The 26,832-nt window shown below is 39.9% G+C and overlaps 1 protein-coding gene across 5 annotated transcripts in view; it reads right to left on the reverse strand.

Annotated features, from left to right (window-relative positions):
• The window catches only part of KIT (KIT proto-oncogene, receptor tyrosine kinase), an 87,338-nt gene that overhangs the window by 25,664 nt on the left and 34,842 nt on the right, over positions 1-26,832 (reverse strand). For 4 of the 5 annotated variants that reach the window (XM_086407663.1, XM_086407662.1, XM_086407659.1 and 1 more), the window contains exons 2-7: positions 22,958-23,227; positions 19,576-19,857; positions 18,366-18,502; positions 14,014-14,185; positions 9,269-9,458; positions 7,018-7,133 (exon numbers count right to left, since the gene is read on the reverse strand). In XM_086407663.1, coding sequence (XP_086263789.1) covers positions 7,018-7,133; positions 9,269-9,458; positions 14,014-14,185; positions 18,366-18,502; positions 19,576-19,857; positions 22,958-23,227 — 1,167 coding nt within the window. Of the gene's footprint in view, positions 1-7,017; positions 7,134-9,268; positions 9,459-14,013; positions 14,186-18,365; positions 18,503-19,575; positions 19,858-22,957; positions 23,855-26,832 lie in introns of those variants that run through there. The other variant, XM_086407661.1, reaches the window with a different exon arrangement.

Consider the following 26,832-nt stretch of genomic DNA (forward strand, 5'->3'; position numbering starts at 1 on the left):
ATGAAATATCCATGCAAGGAGAAAGCAAAGTGATATTTGGGCTTCCTGGGTGGCTCAGATGGTAAAGAATCCGCCTGCAATGCTGGAGACCTGGGTTCAATCCCTGGGTTGGGAAGATCCCCTGGAGGAGGGCATGGCAACCCACTCCAGTATTCTGGCCTGGAGAATCCTCATGGACAGAGGAACCTGGTGGGCTACAGCCCCGGGGTCACAGAGTCAGATACGACTGAGCAACTAAGCACAGCACTGTAGAAGAAATATCACGGCATGGAAAACGGCTCACAATGCGTTCACCGTTCAGCACCAAAACACAAGGTGACGCAAAAGAACTTCATTTTGTCATCCCCCCCAGAAAAAGTTTTTTTAAGTGGTCTGTAAAGATATATATTAAGAGATATATTAACACTGGTAATCCATAAAATGTAAATCAACTTTAAAAGGAAGAATTTAAACTTATTTCAGTCTTATTTCTGCCTACTTATAATTTCCAGTTATCACACCTGTCATATAACAATTTTGTAATATGAAAACATTGTTTTAATCTAAAAACAAATGTGTATAAGTGTTTGCACAAACCAGGCCTCATTCTGGGTATACTGTGGTAGTCTTACAGCAAACTCAGAAAAGCAAGTAAATAAATCAGAAAGGAGTTCTGATTTATTTAGCACTTATCTTTGTAGCACTAGCTTTATTTAATGTTGAAGAACTCCAATAATTTAATACAGAAGTAGGTCGAATAGAATCCACCTAACCAGAAAAAAGAAAAGAAAAATACTAAAAAGCAAAGCCTCTCAAGCAAAACTTGGTAAGTGTGTTAGCATTAAGTCTCAAAATTTTAGCCTCTAACACAAGTAAGATTTGGACACTCAAATGTTTGGAAGGTCCTATCACTTTTAAAAGTGGTCAAGACGTTAGAAAACATGTCCATCTTCCAAAAACGCAAAGTCCTAATGACTCTGCTCTCTTGACTCATGAAGATCTGGAAAGATGCCCCAAACCCGATAGTATTACTTTTACCCTAAATATAATCACTGAGACTTGCAGCCAGGTGGGTGACTCAGATGGCTGGCAAGCAGGCTATCCAAAGCCATCTAGCTACAAGGCTGTCCTGACAGCCCTACACTCACCTGTGGCAAATGGTGGGCTGCCCAAGGTGTTGCAGGGTATTCCACACTGGGGAGCTTCTCCTTGGAAGGATGGTCTAGCCATCCATAACTGGATTTAACTATGACCACAAATGGGCTTCCCTGGTGGCTCAGTGGTTAAGAATCTGCAAGACACGTGGGTTCGATCCCTGGGTTGGGAAGATCCTTTGGAGAAGGTGGCTTCCCAGGTGGCTCAGTGGTAAAATAATCTGCCTGCTAATGCAGGAAACACAAGAGACGTGGGTTCAGTCCCTGGGTTGGGAAGATCCCCTGGAGAATGGAATGGCAACCCACTCCAGTATTCTTGCCTGAGAAATCCCATGGACAGAGGAGCCTGTTGGGCTACAGTCCATGGGGTTGCAAAACAGTCAGACATGACTTAGCGACCACAAATATATAAAAAGCAGCCCAGATTCTGCAGATGTGGTCAAGGGGAACATTCCCATCAAAAGGCCTCATTCTGAATGATTTATTACTTTGACTGATTTGGGTATACTGTATGATCTATAAATAATCGCTTATACCAGACAGGATGTTAATTATGTGATGCAGTGGTTTAGAAATAATACATTAGTTAGCATTTCCTTAAATTGTTTCAACCCCTCTGTTAACACTTTGCCATAAATGAAGGGAAACTGGTGATTCTGAGAATTTCGTGTAGAGTTCAGCAGTCATGTGGATATCCAATGGAGCTTAACATCATTTGTGTTCCATGTAAGCCTAAAGATGAAAAGCAAGCCCTTTCATTCTCCAGACTTTTCTTGTCCTGCTGGCCATTACGCACCACCACCTGAGTACCACCATTCTTTCACTCAACTGGTGAAAGTGTTAGTCACTCGGCTGTGTCCGACTTTTTGCAACCCCACAGACTGTAACCCGCCAGGCTCCTCTGTCCGTGGGATTCTCCAGGCAAGAATACTGGAGTGGGTTGCCATTCCCTTCTCCAGGGGATCTTCCTGACCCTGGGATCAAACACGGGTCTCTTACATTGCAGGCAGATTCTTTACTGTCTGAGCCACCAGGGAAGCTGAAACAGGTCTGTCATTAAAGGACAGATCTTTGAGATTGAAGAGAAAACTCCAAATACCATTTGCTACAAATTTTAAATTCATAATGTGGATCTGGAAATGCTACCAGATAACATTTTATTGATGTAATGCTACTAGTGTCAATCTAGGTTACTGGCAAATCAAAACTACAATGAGCTATCACCTCAAATCTGTCAACCTGGTTATCATCAAAAAAACACAAAACAAGTATAGGCAAAAATGAGGAGAAAATAAAACTCCTGGTTCCTTAATGTAACAGGAAGGTGGGAACATAAATTGCTATATCCATTATGGAAAACAACACAGAACTTTTTCTTATCTACAAGGATATCTGTACTCTCACATTCACTGTAGTGATTTTTACAACAGAGTATGAAAACAATGCAAATCTCCTTCAGTGGATGAATGAATAAAGAAAATGTGGTGTGTGTGTGTGTGTGTGTGTGTGTAAGAGAGACAGAAAAGTCGAGAATCAGGATTAATTAGGGTTAAAATACATGTTTGGCCTTTTATTTGTCCTAGATCTGATGAAAGCCTTTATTGTATGACATTTATTATTACCAAGGAGGTAAGTTTCTCTCCCCGCCCCGCCTTTTTTTTTTTTTTTTTTTTGGCTAATTTGTAAGATTTCTCTAATTTTATTTTTTTGCATTAAAAAAAAAAATTTAACCTTTTTATTTTCTATTGGGGTATACTCGATTAACAATATTGTGATAGTTTCAGGTGAACAGTGAAGGGACTCAGCCATATATGTATCCATGTCGTGCTAAGTCGCTTCAGTCGTGTCTGACTCTGTGCGACCCTATGAACTGTAGCCCACCAGGTTCCTCTGTCCATGGGATTCTCCAGGCAAGAATATTGGAGTGGATTGCCATTCCCTTCTCCAATATATGTATCCATTCTCCTCCAAACTCTCCTCCCATCCAGGCTGCTACATAATATTGAGCAGAGTTGCATGTGCTATCGGAGAAGGCAATGGCACCCCACTCCAGTACTCTTGCCTGGAAAATCCCATGGACGGAGGAGCCTGGAAGCCTGCAGTCCATGGGGTTGCTGAGGGTCAGACACGACTGAGTGACTTCACTTTCACTTTCCACTTTCATGCATTGGAGAAGGAAATGGCAACTCACTCCAGTGTTCTTGCCTGGAGAATCCCAGGGACAGGGGAGCCTGGTGGGCTGCTGTCTATGGGGTCGCAGAGAGTCGGACACGACTGAAGCGACTTAGCAGCTGCAGCAGCAGCATGTGCTATACAGTAGGTCCTTGTTGGTTATATATTTTAAGTATAGCAGAGTATACATGTCCATCCCAAACTCCCTAACTATCCCTTCTCTCCAGCAACCATTAAATTCATTCTCCAAGTCTATGAGTCACCAAAGAGACCACAGATTTCTAATCAACCATCACAGGCTACCTAACCTACAGAATCTTGGTGTTACCACTTTTTCTCACACCTGCAGGAATCTTGGAACGGGTAACACGTATTAAGAAAACACCTTTGGTTAGTTCTATAGTTCCTAAAACCCTAGTTTTCACCAATTTTGATCTGAAATGGAAACAAATGGCCGTTTTCAAAGATATGAAACTTCCTTTTAGAATGAAGAATCTGACTTCTATATACATCTTCAATAAGCAATTCAAGAATAATTACAGCAATGCAAGTTCAAGGCAAGGAATCACTGATTTTTTTGTTTGTTTTGTTTTTTGTCCATTACAAACCACCTTTAAGATCACTGAGTCAACAGACCCATGCAAATCATGCCTTGTTAGAGAAGCTAAAAACAGTACTAAAACATTTTAAAGTTTAAATGTATATAGCTTTCTCTTAAAGCCTCCCACATAAGTGATTAAAACACAAACACACACATGTACAACATTCTCAAATTTTCAAAGCAAATGAAGTCTTCAACTACCAAATATTTAACTACTCAAAATCAAGGATTTCCTTGAGCATTTCTCATGGCTGAATCTATTAAGCAAGTATGTATCCCTGTCACTAAAAGGAGCCTGAATTTCTACACTAACAGCATGCATTTATTATTCTGATTTTTATTCATTCTAGTTTCTGCAGAGCACAGTTCCTTTCACCCCTGGGGCTCAGCTTATTTACAGAATAAACCATGCAGCAGATCTACATATGCATTTGCCTTGCTAAAATAATATGTCAAAATGGACACAACTGGTCCAAGTTTAAATTTTAAAATTATTTTTAGCTTTTGATTTTAAATTTAACATAAAAAATCTTGCCCCATGATAGCATCAACTAGTTTTTTTTTTTTTTTTTTCAATCCAAAAAATAAAAAGTCAGCAAAGAAATTAGCTAATTATATCTGTGAAGGGTAACTGGGACACAGTTCCTAAGAAACAGATAAAGTATTCACACAAAAATGCTACCTCTGTCAAAGCATCTAGAGATCAAGAACTCCAATGTGTTAGGTAAGTGAAGTAAATGCCTTTAGTCAGCTTAGTGTCTGTAATAAAGTGACTTCAATGAACAGACCCCTGAAGAGCTCAGCCAACGAGAGAAGACACTGCACAACGTCATCCTTGTACCCAGTGCTTGAAGCAGGACCTCAGCACATGCTGAGAAGTATTTGTGACCCAGGCCCCAGGATTATAGGGAATCCAAGAAACAATCATTTGGGAAGGTTTAGGCCATTTCCTCTCTAGTCTCAAATAGGCATGAGTTCACCAGTAGAGGTGATTAATATGGATCCTGTCGGATGGCAAATTAGGCTGGTAAGTAAAAACGTAGCAATTTTGTCACCCAGAGAAAAGTAAGGGTGACTTCAGAGATGTCTTTCTAAGGTCAATGACTCATGACTGACTGGTAGGCCACACACTGGCAAATGGAAGCAGGAAAAAGGGGGAGAGAGATCTTCATGAGCCCTTGACCTTGAAGCCAGGGAAAGAGATGGATACAAATGACACAATGTTAGAAAATTCCCAACAACGAAGCTTCTCAAAGTGAGGCCTATGGAGTAGACCATGGCCACAGTCTACTAGTTCTGGTGCATAGCATGTAAGCACAGAAGCCAAGACTAAGCACTGAGAAGGAGCACTTTCACTTAATTATATCTGTTGAGTCTAGTAATAAAAAAAAAAAGATCCATTCTGGGATTTTATATATCTTTGTTCTTTTCCATCTCGCTATTCTAGTGACCAGTTCTTTCTGTATTTTGTTAAGAAGTATTGATTCAGAACAAATTGGAAACTACAAATACACAAGGTCCTTGACCATAGTTTGAGAAGCACTGCACTGGAATGCCTAAAATAAGGTTTTGTATAGACAGTAATGCATATGATGTTTGCAAGGATATTGATTCACCTGCAATCATCTCTTCAATTACTTGAACATGAAGATTTCTCAGAAGCAGGCAATTTTGCCCATGTGTAATACACTAATCTCTGATTAACATCTGAATTAATCTAGACATACCTGAATTGCAGGCCAATGAGAATACCATGTAATCAAAACTCTTCTGAAGAACTGAGATGTTAATTAACATGTTTCCCTTGGAAAAGCAGTTTTGTGGTCATACAAATGGAGATATATGCTCAATCTCACGCCTCCTTCTGAGCAGGCAAAATATACATTAGTGTATTAAGGATGCTGAGAAAGTCTGTAGCTCAGAAAAATCTGTATACGGATATGATGCTCTTTATCTAAATACATGTTAACACCTTGTTCAGGAAATACAATTTTGGAAATGCTGGAACAGACAAAAGACTCCAGATTACCAACCAAAAACCTGTCTTGAGTATCACTCGCTAGCTGTTTCCATTTGTAAGGGGATCACGCTTCCCACCCCACCATGCTGGTGAGCAGCACCATCAGGGAGGTAACGATGGAGAATCACTCCACACAGCAAGTTGGAAGCTCCTGGAAGATAGGGAACTGGCTCCCTTCCTGCAGCCCAACACTTATGAAGGGCTCAGCCATTACTGAGCTGTTTTCCAGGGAAAGTTCCAGATTGTCATCTCACTCCACCCCCCATACACCCTGGATAGCTAATTCTGCTGGTCATTTTGTGGACAGTCCCTTGGGATCCCACGTCTTTGGAGGCCTCCAGCCTTTGGTCCCCTGCTGGTGTGGTATGGCAGGCACCTGATCCTCTTTCTGGGAAATGTAGGTGACCCCACAGTAGAGCCAGGAGCAGGTCGTACACTTGAGAAAAGCCCCAGCTAGTGAGGACAGCCCCTGCAGCTCAACCTTTGTACAGAGGTGTTGTGGGACGTGGACCACACAGGGCTCAGATGTTCAGGTGTCCACGGCCATCCTCCCACCTTAAACCACCTGCTCCCTTCTCCCCCAGTCCCCGCATGGCACACAGCAGGGACACTCTGAGCTGATCAATACTGCGTTCATTTCACACGAAATAATACCCTAACCCTGAAAGAAAAGGTGCTGTAACAAAGAAATCGTTTGTCGGGGCTTGATAGCACCTCTTTCCCACCTAATACCATAATCCAGCTCCTATTCAACCTCCAGCTCCCCATCTCAGCAATCAATAATAATACATTGTCCCTCAAACTGTTGTTATTTTTAACTTCTATGTCTCTTCTGTTGACTTCAAAGGGCAGCACCCAGCATCTGAGCGCCAGCTACAAGGTCATGTGGTCAGCGAATTGTAGGACAAGGAATCGGTTTTTGTACACATCCTTCCAACCACCAAACCACGAGGTCTTTGTTAAGGTCAAAATTATCATGAAACATTATTGACCCAGTACACAATGAACTCGGGGCGGCAGCTGTTGCAAACACCAGCCACAACTTAAAAGAATAAAAAATAAAAAGATAAGGAACCATTTGTTCTACTCACTGTTCACGTAAACATTAAATGTCACGGAAGAATTGACATCAGAATTGGACACGTGAAATGTGTAAGTGCCTCCTTCAGTCCCTTTTAATCTGGTTAGATGAAGTTCATTTACGTATCTACAAAAAAAGAACAACCCATCAGTCACCTGTGGATCACCTACCTCGAAACGTGTGGCTTTTTCAGTTTCCATCTGGAAATCCATGCCTGTTTTGGAAAACTACGTCCCATGTAATTCAGTGTTAACAAAATCCACGTTAACAAATGCAAATACACACATATATTTCATTGAGACAAATGCCTGGTACATGAGAACAGAGTGGGGAAAGGCTTTCTCGCCATAAGGCAACCTCACCCTCATCCTGCGCTGTCCTTATGGCCAGCATCCTTCCCCGCCCTGGTCCTCTGTTCAGCCTCCCTTCTCACCAGTGTCCTGAACTCACTTGCCCTACTTTAACAGCACCTGCCTGGCAAAACCCCAGGCTGGCAGGCATCTCCATCAAGGTGTCTCAAAGCAGACACTTCAGGGCCATGCAGCAAGGTCAATACCATGGCCCTCACCTTCATTCTGACAACACCAGCATCTCCTGGTTCTCCTCCTACCCCTGCCGCTTCTTCCAAGTGTCCCCAGGAGCATGTGCCACCGGGGCTTCTGTTTTACACCAAGGTTATCACAGGTGGCTGTGTTCAGCACCACCATCAGGGAGTTACTGACATGGGCTCCAGTGTGGACAGAGCACTCTGGGTGGCCCTAGACCCCCAAGGGCCACAATCAACTCTGCACTGGGGTGGCTTGTTCAGTCTCCTGTCACACTGCATACATTCCCTGGGCATTCATGCTCCTCTGAACTACTTACTGTTGCTTACAACTTTCAAATCCTGACCTCTAGTCCAGACCTCCCTGTCCTACACCTCTTTCCTCTCCAGGCCATTGTTCATGGCCCCCAGTCCAAAGCACCCCTAGGACGGGGGTGCTCACCCCCGTCACCGGCTCACCGGCATCCTGTTTACCTCCTTTCGCCCTCCCTACCCTACTTCCCCAACTTTCTGCCAGGTCTCTCTCTTCTTAATGAAGCCCTTGCCTGTGAATCCCACTCTCAGGAGCTGCATCCAGGGAACCTGACCTACAAAACATCCTACCTGAGTATCTCCACTCAAGATCCCACAGGCAAGTTCAAATTCAACAAACCCCAAACTCAGGTCACTCTCCCTCCCCCTGGAATGGTATCACCTCTTATCATCCAATCTGGCTGCCCCAGCCAGACTCCTCCCTCTTCCCTGCCCCTTCAGTCACCGAGTCCTTTAAGGAGGAAGCCTGGACAGCACCCAATCCATCCTCCCTCCAACCCTTAGACTTTGGTCCAGGACAGTATCCACTCTTACCCATATTTTTACAACAGCCAAGAGCTCCCAACTAGGGGGAAAAAAACCACCAATTGTAACTAGGCACCAACCTCTTATAAGCCATTGGCTCTTGATGAGATTACTTAACTCAATGAAGTCTCAAATTCCTCTTCTATAGAAAGGAGGGAAGTAAGCATGCCTCCTCATAGCATTTGTGAGGACTAAATTTATTGAGTTAATGTACATAAGGGAATGAGAACAGCGTATGGCCAGAAACAAGCACATACAACTTATCTGAGAATCGAATGAGAAGTCTGATGTAAAAGAAACTTGGGTTCATTGCTTGGCCCAAAGATGCTTAACGATTCTTAGTTTCCTTCTAGCTTTAAAAATGTAACTAAAGGCACTAACATGCCTCTTTCTCTGAAAAGAATTATTTACTGTGGCCCTAGTATATGCTAGTCACTGCTCTGAACTATCTTCAGAACTCCAGGACAGGACTCTCCTCTAATTTACAAATGAGACAACTGAGGCATGGACTTTTCTGTGTGTTCTAAACACACAGCAAAATGAAATGATGAAGACTCAGGGAGCAGCCCCAAACTTCCTTCTGTATCAGCTGTCTTCTCATACATTGATGGTTACATAAATAGGATGAGGTAGCAGTTAAGAATCCACCTAGACTGCAGGAGATGGGATTTCAATCCCTGGGTCAGGAAGACCCTCTGGAGAAGGGAATGGCAACCCACTCCATTATTCTTGCCGGGGAAATCCCATGGCCAGAGGAACCTGGTGGGGCTCAAGCCCATGGGGTCAAAAAAAAAAAAGTGGGACATGAGTTAGTGACCAAACAACAAGTGCAGGGGAAAGGTAGAACTGCATAATTGCCAGTAAAAGGCCCTTTTCTTACCTGATATTACTTTCATTTTCAGACTTAGGATAATCGTCCCACTTATCAGTGGAGGTTCTGTTCATATATATCCATTGTCGGTGTACAGGTTTGGGATATGCCTCATATTCAACAACCAGATCCACATTTTCTCCATCATTTACAAATACTGTTGTGTTCATCATAGGGAAGATATTAATGAATCCTTTATCTAACCACAGCAGAATGAAACGGAAAGAAACTGTTACCTGCAAAAATCTTAACAAATAACACAGCTTCATTTTTGGATTATAAAGGTAACTGACTGATTTCCAGTATTAACTGGTAGTGCCAAGTAAGCTGGTAAAGAATCCGCCTGCAATGCAGGAGACCCTGGTTCGATTCCTGGGTTGGAGAGATCCCCTAGGGAAGGGATAGGCTACCCACCCCAGTATTCTTGGGCTTCCCTGGTGGCTCAGATGGTAAAGAATCTGCCAGCAATGCGGGAGACCTGGGTTCGATCCCTGAGTTGGGAAGATCCCCTGGAGAAAGAAATGGCAACCCACTCCAATATTCTTGCCTGGAGAATCCAATGGAGAGAGGAGCCTGGCAGGGTACATACAGTCCATGGGATCACAAAGAGTTGGACAAGACTGAAGTGACCTAGCACACACTTAGCATGCCAAGTAGGAATTTTAACTAGCCATTTTACATTTTGTTTTGCTCTTGGAGAATCACAGTCATAAATGAGAAAGGACACACATTGGAAATGTTTATTATTTTATTTTTATCTCTTAAGCAACTCTGTTAAAGATCTATCACCATGGGATAAGTCTTTTAGACCTACTAGTCCTGATGCATATTATGCTAAAAATTATTTGGACTAAGTAGCCTATTCCTAGACCCAATATAATTGTATATGTGATAAGAAGATGTCATAAATCAAGGAGGGGAAGATAGCCCCAATATTCAATAAAAATATTGCATTTTAACAATTAAGCCATATTTTTAACTAAACAACAAAACTGACTTCTATTAAACTTTGACCAAGCTGGGGGTGGGGGCAGTTTTCTAGGCTTTTTAGAAGCAATCAAAAAAATAAAACTTATAAAAGACAAATCTGAATACATAAATGTTTTCAAATGTCTACATATAGAAAAATTAATTAAGGTAATAGGAAAAAGAAGACATGAAAATATATAAGGAAAAATAAACTAGTAATTTAAATAGGGGATCCCTTTTCACATATTAAAGACAGCAAAACTTCAATAGAGCTGTTAAAAATAATGTATATCCATTCTATGGAAAACTAGCAAAGCTAATTTGAAATAAACTTAATAACTTTGCAAGTGTAATTAAAATAGCATGCTGAATTACACATTTTAATTTGGCAGAACTCCTTTAGAAAGCATTTATAGATAAAAAATTATCTATTTTTCAGTTTAATCCAGAGAACTCTTCTTAGTGAGGTAGATAGCTACATGCAAAATAGAAGTGCTATTTACGCTAGTCATAATAATCTTAAAAATGAGAAAAGGGAGAACTGGTTAAGTAAATAAAGCAGCCCTTAGAAATGGTTATATAATAATACAATGAAGAGTTTGAAAAAGACCATAATAAAATAATTGCCAATATTATATTTATAACCTTTTATGAAATGTTTACTATGTGCCAAGAACTGCATTAAGTTCTTTAGCATATTCTATTTAATAATTATGACAAATATTTAATCTTACAGCAATACTGAAAGTGAACCTTGTAACCCCTGATTTATAGATGAGAAAAGAAACCAAGTCCTGGAAAGCCATATAGCTGGCTACCCAAAGGCAGAGACTAAACGTAACGTACACAGTGAGAGGCCAAGGCTGGCTTCTTACTGTAGCATACCCTAGAGTCTCCACATACTTTAAGTGAGAAAGAAAACCTAAGATTACATGTATAATTAAAATCCTGTTGCAGTTGGAGAAGACTCTTCAGAGTCCCTTGGACTGCAAGGAGATGATTTTCCAGGCAATAGTACTAGAGTGGATTGCCATTTCTTCTCCAGGGGATCTTCCCAACCCAGAGATCGAACCCGGGTCTCCCGCATTGTAAACAGACACTTTACTGTCTGAGCCACAAGGGAAGTCCATAAACCATATACCAAACCCTAAAAATGGTTATAGCAAGTTAGTGGAATTATGAAGGAGTTTTAATCTTATTGTTTTATTTCTTTTTCAAAATTGAAGATGGAATTATAACATTTAAGACTGTCATCCACTATCTCTGGTACTATTTAAATATATTTACACCCCAGGCTTCCCTAGTGTCTCTGTTGGTAAAGAATCCACCTGCAATGCAGGAGACACAGGTTTAATCCCTGGGTGGGGAAGATTTCCTAGAGAAGGAAATGGTAACCCATTCCAGTATTCTTGCCTGGAAAACCCCATGGATAAAGGAACTTGGTGGGCTACAGTCCATGAGGTTGCAGAAGTTGGACACAACTTACAGACTAAACCACCACCACTTACTGAGTAGATATCCTCCAGAGAGTATCTAACATGCAATTGGTACCCCACATGAGGTTGCCATTAGAATATTTACTATATAGTTTCCTACAGATTCAGAATAAAAAAAAAATGGAACCCAACTGTCCTTTGTATCAATGGAAAAACATTTTTCAGGTGAAATTTTAAAAAACATCCAAATGAAATCAAGTTGGAAACCAACAGCTTGTTCTAATACCTGAATCATAAATGATGCCCCTCTGTCATTCTTTAAGCTAACTTAAGTTAGTTTTGAGTAAATAAGTTTTATCTGAAAGCTACATTAAATTTTCAGGTACTCAAGGTCATAAATTCAAAGATAAAACACAATGCAAAATATAGAAATATTACAGGCAATATTATTTGCACTGATTTCTGTCACAATCATCATGAATAAAACACTAGTTCCTCCGGAGTTTTCTACAGTATAGTCTGGTCAACATAGTTTTATGTCCTATAATAGAACAGAGTTTCAAATTCATGAAGTGTAAGAATTATTAGAATCAAAAAATCCTATCTGGCTTGTTATAAAGGATGGTTTAAGAAACTGATGAGACATTAACAGTTAATCAAGTACAAACACTATATCAGGCACATCTATAAAATCTGTTGCTTTTCTCCCTTCTACAGCCTTGGGAGTTAGAGGTTGTGTGTCTCGTAAGAGAAAATAGAGGCAGAGTTAAAGTGGGGTGCATTTGAAATTTAAGTGGTAGAGCCCCAACTCAAAACTAGGTAGGGGTCATCCTAAAGTCTTGTGCTGCGCACCACTCCACTCTGTGTCCAAATTCTACTCCCAGCCCCTAAAGATCACTTTTCTCTGTCTCTGCCTGCTCTTGTCCCATCCCAACCCTCTCCCGAAACAGTACAGATTCAGATTACATGGACCCAAGTCTTTCCAGTTATACAGTTATATTCTTGGAAATTGATGAATGGATTTTAAAAATCTGATTACATACAACAATATGCTCAAAACATCCTTACTAATTGCTTTCTGGAGCTGAAGCTGATATATCAGCATGCTCCCTAATCAACTTAGCAAATTAGCACTTATGGAGTTTAATATTTTAAAAGCATAGCCTTTTATTCAAATTAATAAATGGTTCACAATCATGTTTAGGGACAGAATAGTACCCTTTCTCTGGGCTAGCTCTGTAATTGCAAATAAAGCGTCTTTTTCACGTTCATTTTGGTGAGACACTTTCCATTACAACATGAGCAGAAACAACTAACTCATATGAGATAATTGTGGGATAAATTGCAAACCTCTAACACTGCTACATAAATTATTGAAGAAATATGGGGGGAAAGAGAGAAATGAAAACAAATATATAATTTTATTATTGATAAAATTATGAGGAAGAATTTCACCACCCTACAAGTACTTAATCAAAATCAAGCAATGAGAATACGGTGGCATCCAAAAAAAAAAAAAAAAAAACCCAAGAAAGTAGATTAAATGCAAACAATACTGAGAGCCCAAAGAGTGTAAAAGAAATAATTTTAAAATTACTACACTTTCCAGTAACTCAAAAACATCATGTACTTTGCCACAGTTTACTCTCATTAAGTAGATGCTTGGGAAATAAGTATTTAGTAAGATTGCTAGATCAGGGAAAACTAAACCAGTTGTGTATACCAGTTATGATATAGGTTAGGGTACAGGTTAACATGTTTGTTTATGCTCTGTAGAAACAAGAAGCCATGCCCAGTGAGCTGCTTTCCTGAAGGTTTATGTTATAGCCTGTAGGGTCAGAGGACAGGGTAAGGTGAGGGGCATACTGAGAAGGAAAAGTCAGTTCAGCCCTTTCTGCTGCCAAGTGACTACAGCCCAAGAACTGTAAAACAATAAACCAAAAGGCCAAAGGACCTCACCAAAAGATCCAGAGAAATACATTAAGGTCTAAGCATACGTCTTTCTCCAAAGAAAAAAGTCTCCATCTATTTCCAAACTCAGGTCATTCAGCAAGGAGTAAAATTCTGGGGAAAGCTCAATCTACATTTGTTGGGGTAGGGGGGTTAAGCAGAGAATGACATGTTCAAACACCTTCACAGTTACAGCTTTTCCACTTGCCTCTATTAAATGGGTAGAATTTGCTTTTGTGCTCTGGTTGGAAGATCATTTTTTTTCCACGTATTCATTCATTCAGTGATACTAAAATCCCTAAAGAATCTGTTAACATTCCATTAATGTAAAAAGGAAACTATCAGGTAATTTCTTCATTCACTATGCCAAGTAATTTACCCATTCCCAGAGGTATTTACCTACTACTTCTAAGGTTGTTGTGACATTTGCTGATCCAAAAGTGTTATTGGCGTAACACATGAACACACCGGAATCATTCACTCTTGCTGAGCTGATAGTCAACCTTTCCTGACGGAGATAACTGAAGTCACCCTGATGCCAGCTATTCTTCTTCGTCTGTGCTTTAGTCTGCTGCTCTCAGAAGGGGAGGGGAAGAAAGAAATCAAAGATTACCATACAATTTATATTCAGGATCTTTCCTAGATAAATTAAAAATAGCAGCAATTAACTTCTCCATATTAGCATTCATTATACACTACTTAAGTAAGAATAATAAAACATCATGACAAGTCTGTCATTGGAACACTTCATATTACAGGATTATATTGAAAGATAGTCATTATTAATGATTGGGAAAAAACATGAAAATTCATTTCTTAATAATCACAGCATACATAATTCCAAATTCTCTGCAGTGCTCAACATTTTTTTTTAAACAGTGCCAAATTTTAAAAGCTAGTATATAAGAAATACTACAGGATACTGATATTTTACAAGTCAGCATACCTGCATCCTATCAATATTTCCTGTTTTATATACATATTTATGTATTTTCTATTCTATAGCCCAGTGATTGAAAGAAAACACATCACTACTAACAATCATGTTCTATTTTATTAACATTTATATTATTTTCATTAATAAAAATAAATTTACAATGTCTAAGATTAACTTGAAAATTCATCCTATTGTTCTTATCCAGCAGAATGTTGGCAACTATTAAAGAGCATTCAGAAGTACACAAGACATGTAAGACCAAACCCCAAATTATTTACACATGAGCTGAAGAAAAAAGGTTGTGCATTTACCCTTGTGATATCACCATCCTACTGTTAATATCTGTCTGCACATAAGACATGGAGAGAGTTCTTGTATGGAAACCTCATGGGGAAAAAGCCATAATATAAACTACAACCATCTCTGAAAAAATGAAATGGAATAGCATAGAGTTTTCTGTATCTTCCAATTTTTTTTTTTTTTACATGAACACATTCCTATTACAATGGGGAGGGGTAGGAGGGAGAGGGGAAACAACTAAAAAAACCCAAAACAACAGCGGATCTTGACATGGAACAAGATCAAGGGTGACTCCCTGTACAGGCTATGGTGGACCTATTAGCATTAGACCATTTTGACAGTACTCTAAAGCAGAACAATCCTTCTGGAAAGCAACTAGGAAGCATGTTCTGAGCCCTGATCAACTCCAGCAAATTTATCTCAAAGAAGCAACTCAACAGCAAACAAAAGCTTCAAGATATTTGCTGAAGTGAAAAACTGGAGATGACCTAATGTGTACCAGGTATCAAAAAGACTATGAATACACGAAAATTAAAAATGCTTATTTTATGTAAAAAATGTAAAATGAGTATACCTTAAGACAGTAACCATGTGTTCATACATATGCATGGGGACAGAGAGAAAAGAAACATGGAAAAAAATGTGGGCAATATAGCATTTATAAGGACTAACCACACGAGACTGCAAGCGCTTGAAATGCAAACTGAAGGGTGTTGTAAATATAAAATATGTCCCAGACTTTAAAGACTTAATATGAAAGAAAGTAGTATAAAATAACCCATTAATAATTTTAATTACATGATGAAATATTTTGGATACATTGGACTAAATACATTAAAACTGATTTTACTTTGTTTTAGTGTCATGTGCCTACTAGAAAATTTTAAATTACATAGGAGGCTCACATTCTATTTTTATTGCACAGTGCTGCTAATGTACAGTGGCAGAATTATAGCTATTTCTCTTTTTTCTCATGTTATTATATTTTTAGAAATTTTTTTTACACTAAAATAAGCACACATAAAAGCTGACTGCCAAAGCTAAATGTTTTGAAATAAAAAGAAGAGAAACCTGTTTGGTTAACTAACTGTGAGATCTTGGCCAAGTCAAGGATGCCACTATGGTCTCAGATTTTATTTCCAAAAATGAATAAAAGTCTTTAAAGGCCTGTCTAGTCTGGAGCACTGTGTCGACTTGAAGATACTCCCTTCTAAGAGATTCTTCTAATAATTGGCAGAAATCTAACATTTTTGCTGCCTAACAGCAATTGTTAAGAAGAGACGAAGGGGAAATGACATTTTTCTCTGGCCTCTCCTAGTCCATCATGTTACAGACTTCTCCTCTGTAAAGGCAGAGAGACAATGGACAGATCACATACTATATTCCACATTTACCGAATCTTCCCTCTAGTTCCTGCAAGAGCCCAGGAGTCCATTGTTAGGGAGCTAAACAGGACAATGAATACACTGGTGTTGGAAGGAATAGTTTGTCGATAATTGATACAATATCAACATCCAAACCCGGAGGCCATAATTTAGGATACTATCAGAGATCATGATTAAAAGCAGTAAAAATATGAGAGTTTATAAGCCTTAGAAAAGCTAACCAAGATTTACAGTGTTGAATAAACTCCAAGATCCTCTTACATTTTAAAACAAACAATTGAAAAAACTCTCCAACACTCAATTCACCCTAAATTTCATTGTGAGTTAAACTTATTCTAAATGATTCAAATCAAATTCTACAGATTTTTAAAATAATTTGATAGTGCTATAATAGCACTAAGTATTCCAAATTAAGCCAAAGGAAAATCAGTAAAAGATTCATGGATGAACTCTGGCATTCAGCCATGAGCCCCATCTGCAAGTCACACGTTACACAGTGTTTGCACGTGATTTGGTTTTCCTTAACCCTTGGAGGTACGCACTGGGATTTCCCCAAAGAGCTCCCAACACTGCAGCCTTATCTACCAGCGCCAGTGGATTAATTGGGAATGGCAAGCAGGGCTCCTGGGAAAAAATGGTTCAGAACAAAACTGCCTGGGGCAATTTATTTCTCATCTCAGAAAGGCTAATTTTCAAGTTATACAGAGGCTCAGCTATCCACAGTCTAAACTGTTCTCTCATCTGAAATCAAGGATCATAGAAAGGCAATTAATATGGGATTGTGTTCTGTAGGGTTAGTCAAAAATCCGTATGCAAGCTATTGTTTTTATTAGGTTATATGATATGAAAATTAGGACTTCTTTCTCGGAGACATTGGTTCCATTCTCCTAGTCCATGGCAGACTTCACTTAGCAAGGTATCATCCATCACAGGTCTGCAGGAACACCATCATAATGCTTTGCATTATGGTAATCGCCATGGTTACTTATTTAGCATAGGATTCTCTAAACAGGCATAAAATTGCCAATTCAGAGCATGAGGAGGAAGATGAGGAGGAGGAGGAAAAGACAGTATTTTCTTCCTTCCAATGTAATATATATGTGTGTACTGAAGAAAAACTACTATGATAGCAAATTAGCAAGATGGCCAAGATTATGCAAACAGAAATTATTGAAAACTCAGTCAATGGGAATCTTAAAAGCAAAACTCTAGGGAAACTGGACATTTCAAAGTCCTTGCTATTAATGTGAGTGAATTCAAAGGGAAAAAAACCCTTCAAATATAACTAGTCAAAATTTATTAAGATATGCCTAACACAGTATCTGACATACAGTAGACATTCAATATGCATTTGTCAAATGAATGATAACCTAAACATGTCCAAATGCTTCATATTGAAGATAACCATTTTATTAATAGCAACTGAAACAAATAGAAAACCATTAGCAATCTGATCTCAGGTAAGCAGTCTCAAAGGAGGAAATCAGACCCATATACAAAGATATCCATTTCTCAAATGGACAGGCCTTTTCATGGGGAAGGGAAGGGCTTCCTGGTTAATATCTAAGATCACGTTTCTTAATATGGAAGGGGAAAATGGCAACTTTTCACAGTATTTTAAATAATCTGGCCTGAATAGTTTCCATAATAGCTTTATAAAAATTAAGGTAGCTATTCACTGAACTGTTAATTTTTAAAAATATTTTCCCTGCTAAAGTCATTCAGAGAAACAGTATAGAGTAATAACAAGTCTGAAGTTTTCGATTTTCTCAAAATAAATTTACACAATGACATTTGTTTGTTACTCATAATGAATGTACACGTCTGCATATGGTGCTATGCAATGGGGAAATACGCATCTCAACGCACTCCAGACAGTTCCACCTCTGACAGACACACCAGCTGAGCCATCCTCAGGATGATTAATAGACTCTCTCAGAATTTGAAAAAGAATGCATATATATGTACTACTGAATCACTTTGCCGTATAGCAGAAATTAACACAACATGGTAAATCAACTAGACGTCAATAAAATACATTTCTTAAAAAATAAGGCTTTAAAGAAAAGCCTTCAAACCGCCCACACAGCATGATACATTGAGGAAAACGGAGCAGACAATCCACTCACCTGGCTGTTTTCCTTTATCCACATAGAGTCCACGGAACTAGACACGTCTTTAATCAAGCATGTCACTGCAAATTCCTCTCCTTCCCTGAGAAGATAGCTGGTTTTGGACACAGACACAACTGGCACAGCTTTGATGGCTAGAATAAAATGAAAAGTGGCCCTCAAACAACTGGTTGCACTGTAACTTAACTTCTTAACTTACCATTTTTCCTCAGCCATGCCCAGCTCACTCTGTGGTCTTTTAAGCAAAATATAAAGTAGGGCACTAACCAATCTGTATTACTTGTGTACCTGAAGACATCAGGAATTCAACTATGCGTCCCCCAAGTAAATTAATTAATATAGAGTGAAAAAGAGAGAATGTCTACTTTGAGATGATGATAATCCTGAACAAAGCTAGGTAGAAACCCTAGCATAGTGAAGCTGCCTTTATCTTTACTTCACGTGATGGTTTCATAAGGATGTGACCAACAACTAATTACATCCTTTTAACCAAACAGGCAACTTTCCCATGTACTGTAAAATTAATATCTTGATTATTTCTTAATAACAGGTTTTAAACAATCAAACTTTCCTTAACTCCAAAGAGAATCCTTTTCAAAAGCCTTAACGATAACTACTCAATAGCTAAATGCCCACTGGTATTGAGTTAGATATTCTCTGAAATACAAAATTCTAGGTATCCACCAGCTACCAAAATATTCTACGTCATGTCGAATTCATAACAAGGTCCATTGTTAGCTGGTACTTCTCAGATTGTGAACAGTCTAAGAAGGCATTAAAATTAAATATTTAAGGAGGAAGTCAATTCACAGATCAATAGTAAATCAAGGAGTGAATAATCTGTATGCTAATCTTTTCAAACAGTGTAAGGCTTCCCAATAAGTTTTCCTTGAAAAGAACACTGTGCATTTATGAAACTTTGGGATGTCCTGATATCAGTAGGTTTAATGACTGTCCCCAGGACCATCTAATTGCTCATCCCTGGTAGACCCACCCAGCTGGAGGCGGGTCTTGGGCCAGTCATGGGCCAGTCATGTAGTATGAGGACTGTGAAATAAAGAATTTACAAGCAGCTGGCATTATTTTGAGGCTGGGAGAACCGATCAGAGCAGCTGCCTGAGTGACCAACATACTAAGATGGACCAGCGAGAAGTCTTAAATCAATGGATGCTCCGACACCCAGCAGAAAGCAAACAAGGGCCGGTACCTGCCCGCACTTTCAGAGTGAATTTCTTCGACAGCATGGACTTGCCCCTCTGATTCGCTGAGCAGTGCAGACAGAGCCGATGGTACTCGCGCTTCACATTTCTGATTGTGATACCTGCCTTGGGGTCGGCCACAAATGTCAAATCCTTGGGGAGAGGTTTCCCCTCACACCCCGTAAGAGAGTAATTGGTCACCTCGGGGTCTGTCAGGGGACAGCGAACCAGCGTGTCGTTTTCTTCTTTCCCGTACAAGGGAAGGTCAATCAGGAAAAGCTTCTCGGGGTCTATGGCATAACCGACAATCAGTATTTCAAACGGCACATATATAAAATGACAATGAAAACATTTTATAAAGATCTAAGACGTTGCCTTTCGGGGACTTCCCTTGTAACCCTGTGGTCAAATGCTTCCACTGCAGGGGGCACAGGTTTGATCCCAGGTTAGGGAATTAAGGTTCTGCATGCTGTGTGGCTTGGCCAAAAAATTAAAGAAAAATAAAATGCTCTCTCACAGCAAAAATCCCCAGTAGCCCAAATGGCTGCCGACTTTATTCTTTGCAAATGAAAGTAGAATTTATCTGAACTATACTAATAAGGAAAAGGTGGCACTTAAACCATATGTCAGGCACTAAGATTGGCCCATTACACATTCACCTTTCTCATTTAATCCTCAAAACACCCATCATGGATGCATGCTGATGTATGGCAAAACCAATACAATATTGTAAAGTAAAAAAGAATAGAAAATAAATAAATAAATAAATTGCAATGATCTAAAAAAAAAGAAAAACACCTATCATGTGATGGGCACTATCATTATCACCATTTTATAGATAAACCGAAGTCTCAAAACTAGCAACTCTCCTTAAGTGATGTGGCCCAGAAATGGCTAGAAAGAACTCAAACTCGGGTCTGACTGATACCACAATCTGAGCTCTTAAAACTCTGGGAATATTTTACTATAATATTTATAAATATAAATATTATAAATTTTTAATTTTTATTTTAAATTTTATTTTTAAATTATGAATATTTAAACATATAAATGTTTTATAATATTTATGAATATAAATATTTGTAATATTTATTATAATATTTGCTTTTTTTCTAAAATGTATAACACTGCAAAGAAAATAGGCCACGAATAGGCAGGCTGATGACATCTAGTAGTGTGGGGAAAAGTGTTCTCCACTAACCCAAGTGACCTTCTTTCCAGAGTTCACAGTCTCCAGGATCCTCCAGCTTCTGAAAAGAGTCTAGAAAACTATCAGGGGGCCACACAGTATGAATAACACGTGGTCCGTGCTCTATTCATATTCCTTGAAAGATATGTATAAATAGAATTTCTGGAAATCAAATAAATTGATATGCACAAGGGAAGCTTATGAGGTTCAGAAATGCTGTGGCAAATACATGATTGTCCAAACCAGGACACCTGGACGTGAAAGAGGTACAATTAGCAATTATGCTGGGATGCCTGGCATGGACTGGGAAAGCCTTAGGCCAACTGGGACCTCTATACACACCTCATTCTGTACACACAATATGCTGCCACCTCTATACTGTGTAACGATCATACAGACACATGGTTGAGCCAACGGATTACACTTAAAAAGTTTTTTCATCTTTTGGCCACACTGTGCAGCATGCGGGATCTTAGTTCTCCAACCTGGGATCGAACCCGTGCCCCCTACAGTAGAAGTGTGGAATATTAACCACTGGACCACCAGGGAAGTCCCTAAAATGTTTTTTAAAATGTCCTTTCCACATGCAAATTGAGTGCGCCACAAAAATCAATGAAATAATTGAAATCCACTTATCATATAATTTTGACCAATTTTCAAAGAGTTTTCTTAAACGAATTATGCACCTCCCAGCCTAACTAATTTATTCTGCAAATAAATTACCTCATAATGGCTGAAATATAGTTCGAGGCTATCATTGGTTATTTTCCCACTTATTCTTTCTCAATCACTTGAGCTATAGCTCCCACAACAATGCCCCGATTTCCTTCACTGCCATAAGACAAACTATACAGGCATCTAAACATCTTAAACCGGTAATAATTAAACACAGTTCCAAGTTATTGAGGATGACTTCCCCTATCAAGAAAACCTGAGCGCTCTGTGAGACTGATTTGGCTAATGCAGCAGTTTCCCTATTTATTCAGACGTCTACCCATCCTATTAATAAGCAGAATGACACTTCATTACCACCTGGAAATTACAGAGTACCTTCTTGAATGTCAAAGAACAGAACACGGGTGGCTCAACAATTATGGAAACATACCCAGAGGCTAGCTGTGGCTTGTGAACATGTATTTCTTTTCAGCTATCCACCCAGGAAAAGATAAAGTAAGGAGAGGCAGTTTCAGTTTCATGGCAACCTTCTCACAGCAAACAGGAGAGTCAATTTTACTAACCCTCCATAGAGCTAGAATGTGCATTAATTCTGTCTCCCTGAAAACAATTATATAAGGAGGACAGAGCAGGTGATCTTATCCAAGTGTTGCTGTGAGGAACTGTAACTCCAGAGGTTGCTCAGATCCACAATCTAGGACAAATTTATTGGATCTTCTTCCACCATACCATAGATGAGGTTGCAATGACAACCTCAGTCCAGGTACAAATCCAGGACGAGAACTGAAACTATTTCTCCTCCTATAACTTTGGTATGTCTCTTAAGCTTTAAGTATTCTAGTTTTTACACCAAGAAAAAGACCCCTCCCCTATCCCTTCCCCTGGCCCCACCAGGAAACCTTCTTCTGACAAGCTTATTAAAAGCACAAACACAGATGAATCACTGCATTCATCACAGGAAATGAGGTACAGAAATCCAACCATCACATTTTCCTTTTATTTCTCAGAGGTCACAATTTTTTAAATGAATAAACTGACTACTATTAAGAACCCAGGAAGGACAGAGGGTGCTTAACCAACTGAATTGTTTCTGGAATTTACTGTCTAAATGTGGATCAATTCATTTGAAGCTTTGGTCTGTTTGGGGCCTTTAGAGGCCTTTAGTTCCCTGAAGTGTTTTTACTAAGTGGGAATATCTGGGATCTCAAGGCATTAAAATGCTGTCTTCCCAAAGGGCCTAATTTATTCTCAGGGTTTACTGACACCACCAGGACAAATGGGCTAAACCATATTGTAACCTCATTAGGAAAAGCATCACAGCCTTACAAGACCTTCAGCTGGAGTCATACCCGAAGCCACTATGCATCAGAAGATGTGGGAAAACTAACTAAGAAAACTGTGTTTTATGCTTTCTAGACCCAGCCAGTAATATTTTATCCATGACTCAGCTATCTGTATGTCATCCTTAATTAAGGACAGGATATAAAGTTCTCTAAGCATAGCATCAAAGAAAGCTGAGCATTTACCTCTAACAAACACATAAATGGAACTGCTCAAGCCGCCTTTATTGGTGCACGTGTAATTGCCTGTATTTGTGGCCTCTGCTTTCTCGGTGATCCATTCCGGGTTTGTTTTCTCACTCAGTTGACCCAGGATCTCAAAAGTCCACTTGACAAATCCTGGATCGGTGCATAACAGCCTAATCTCGTCGCCAACGCTGACAATTAACTCTGATTTTGCTGGGTGGATAGATGGTAGAGACAGTTCCCCTGGACTCACAGATGGCTGAGAAGAGCCTGCCAAGAAAAACGAAAATCGTGTTGAACATGATCTTTTTCTTGGGCGAAATAAAGCATTTTTTCCAATATTGATTTCCATCTTCTGTGTACTCGACAATAAAAATAGGACAAAGCTGCCCAGCTATTTATGGTGAGAGTTCTGTTTAAAGTTTCTAAAGTTCATCTAGAAAATTAAGTTATTTTCAGCAACTCTCAATTAATCCTGAGGGTCACCCTCGGTATGCAAGCCAAGACTTGCTGGATGCCATGGCATTCTCTGGGTTAAACATACAACGGGGTCAAGTTTCCATTCTGAATATGGGCCACTGCAATGACACTGACATGCTGACACCCAGTCTAGAAGCAACAAAAACAAAACCTCCCACGATTAAACAACACAACAAAAAAACTACAGGCCCATCGCTCTTTAGGCAAAATATCCATGATCGTGATAGCCTGGCTTTTCTTACAGCTTTGTGAATTCAGTTATTTCTATGCAATTGTCTTTATTCGGTGATGGTCATTTAAAAAAAAAAAAAAGATCTTTGTGTTTCAAATGATAAGGCAGAAAATGAAAATCTTATTTTAATGATCAGATCATGAGATTTCATAGCAGACGTTGGGTTGCAGCCTGATCAACCTAATGCCTACGGAGATTTGCTACATAGCAAACTAAAGATACAAAAACTAAAAGAAGTGCCTAAATAGCTCAGTTGGGAGAGTGTCAGACTAAAGATACAAAACTAGAGACTCTGAATATGAAACTGGAACCTTAGAAAAGCACAGCAGCCAATCCATTCATTCATTTGTGCATACAAGTATATACATGCATCCGTTGCATGAAGGTAAGTATCTGTTCATTACTTATGAGCTGCAAAAGCACTGTGTTAGATGCTGGGAGAAAATCCATGTAGACGGGACACACAGTCCTTACAGTCCAGAGCTTAAAGTACACAGTGTTCAATGTCAGAATAATGCAACATAGGTACAAGACTTAGCTTCAGGCGACATAGAAAGAAGTGGGCTGGATTTCCACGATATCAGAAGAGGAGAAAGAGCATACACACAGATACCACAGACAGACACCAGAGACACTCGTGCACAGTGAGATACCTGAGGTCAACTAGACTCAAGATCAGTGAAAAGTTCTGGCCCTCAGGTCAGCAGAAGCCACAGAACTCACAGTTAAGGATTTAAGACAAAAGAGGACGATGTGAGGCTGCCAGAGAAAGAGCACACTGGTGGTGATGGTACCATGAAGAACACAAAAGGCTGACTCACGTACGATCCGGGTGAGGGGAGCGAGGGCGCCAGGATAACAGAGCTCCCTGGGGGGTTTTCAGTCACTTCTGCAGGATCATGGGGGGAATGGTTCGTGTGCTTGGATTTGTGCCCCCCTCCACACATACAAGGTCAGAGACAAGAACTGACGTGGGTTCTCAAGGAGGAGCAAAAGCCGTCCAGGCCAGTGGAGGAAGCGGCGGGTGGGAGGCAGGGGCAGCCAGAGAAAGCCACAGCAGGAGTCTCTGCACACGTTCAGGGCAGAGATGGAGATAAGGTGAGAAAGGGGCAGAGATGGGAGAAGCAGGACACCTGCTCCCAGGTGCTGCATCTGGCCAGCAGGTGGACTTACCACGAATTCAGATGGTGAGAAAGGGACAGGCGGGAGAAGCAGGACACCTGCTCCCAGGTACTACACCTGGCCAGCAGGTGGACTTACCACCAATTCAGATGGTGAGAAAGGGACAGGCGGGAGAAGCAGGACACCTGCTCCCAGGTGCTACACCTGGCCAGCAGGTGGACTTCTCACCTGATTATGTGAAATTCAGATGGTGGGGAAAGAGCAGTACCTGTGAAGTTATAAGACAGGATCAAATAATCTGAGGAAACGGTTTTGTAGAAAAAAGAGGGACACAATGAGTACTGGTCGCAGAGTTCTTCCAGCTAAGAGTGGGTAGGAAAGAGTCAAGACAGATTTTTTTTTAATGGGACCATCAGAAAGGAAGGGGAGAGGCTAAAAAAGACAAGGGAGGCAACACATCAAAAGGTTTCCAAGAGAAGGTGGGTGGGTCCCAGGGCAGATGCTCAGCAGGATCAAAGGGAATGAACATAGGTCCCCAGATCTGGTTAGGAAGACACCACAGGAAATCCAATTTCAGTTGAGTGGGAATTTCTGCTGGCTTCAAGGTTAAGCCTGCAAGTGTAGACCTCTTCCTGGAGAATTATGGCAGGAGAAAGCACAGAAATAGATCTATAGTTAAAACTTTAGTAGTAGTTAAAAGGTTACAAGTTTATATAAAAAATAGGAGGCATGCTGACATCTGAAGATAGCAGGAACAGAATCCATGGAGAGGGACGGCCCAGAAGTACTCTACAGAAGGGCTGAAGTTGCCCCCTGAAGGTGTGTATAAATCACCAGTCTCAAGTTTAGTTATCCAGACAAATATTTCATCTGGGTGCCTTCCAACCATGCCATCAATTATAGCCCCATGATGTCACGCAAAGTACACCCCAGATCAGAAGATGCTGGGCAGCCTTGAGTCACAGAAAATTCAACAATAAGGTGAATTAGTCATCACATGTTACCGAGCATCAACAGAAAGAGAAGTGCTATGGGCCAGACTGTGTGCCCCCAGACTGAAGCTCTAAATGATGGAACCAGACTATGGAAATGAAGTGGTTGGGGTGATTTTTAGTCATACAGACTGTTAAATAATGAAAATGGGCACAGTGGTAAGTGAAGATGCTGGTTTTTCAAGTATTTATCTCCTTTCAAAACGAAGTACTTTCAATTTAATCCAAAAATTCTTAAGAATTTATATTTCAAATGTATTTCAATCTGGGCTTCCATGGTGGCTCAGTGGTAAAGAACACAGCTGCCAACGCAGGAGGTGTGAGTTCAGTCCTTGGGTTGGGAAGATGTCCTAGAGAAGGAAATGACCACCAGGTTCCTCTGTCCATGGGATTTCCCAGGCAAGAATACTGGGTGTGCTGCAGTATTTCTTTCTTCAGGTAGTTATGGTGAAAGCAGTAAGGCATCCTAGATAAGAACTTGACTCTTTTTTTTTTTTTTTTTTTTTTAGGTTTCTAATTTTTTTTTTAATTGAAGTATAGTTGATTTACAATTATGTGTTAATTTCTACTATAAACAAAGTGATTTGGTTACACATATATTGGAAAAGGTCAGTTTTCATTCCAATCCCAAAGAAAGACAATGCCAAAGAATGCTCAAACTACCGCACAATTGCACTCATCTCACACGCTAGTAAAGTAATGCTCAAAATTCTCCAAGCCAGGCTTCAGCAATATGTGAACCATGAACTCCCTGATGTTCAAGCTGGTTTTAGAAAAGGCAGAGGAACCAGAGATCAAATTGCCAACATCTGCTGGATCATAGAAAAAGCAAGAGAGTTCCAGAAAAACATTTATTTCTGCTTTATTGACTATGCCAAAGCCTTTGACTGTGTGGATCACAATACACTGTGGAAAATTCTGAAAGAGATGGGAATACCAGACCACCTGATCTGCCTCTTGAGAAATTTGTATGCAGGTCAGGAAGCAACAGTTAGATCTGGACATGGAACAACAGACTGGTTCCAAATAGGAAAAGGAGTTCGTCAAGG

The sequence above is a fragment of the Bos grunniens genome, chromosome 6, assembly GCF_055505025.1.
Source record: "Bos grunniens cultivar Pamir isolate PY7600 chromosome 6, Bosgru_T2T1.0, whole genome shotgun sequence".
Taxonomy (NCBI): Eukaryota; Metazoa; Chordata; class Mammalia; order Artiodactyla; family Bovidae; genus Bos; species Bos grunniens.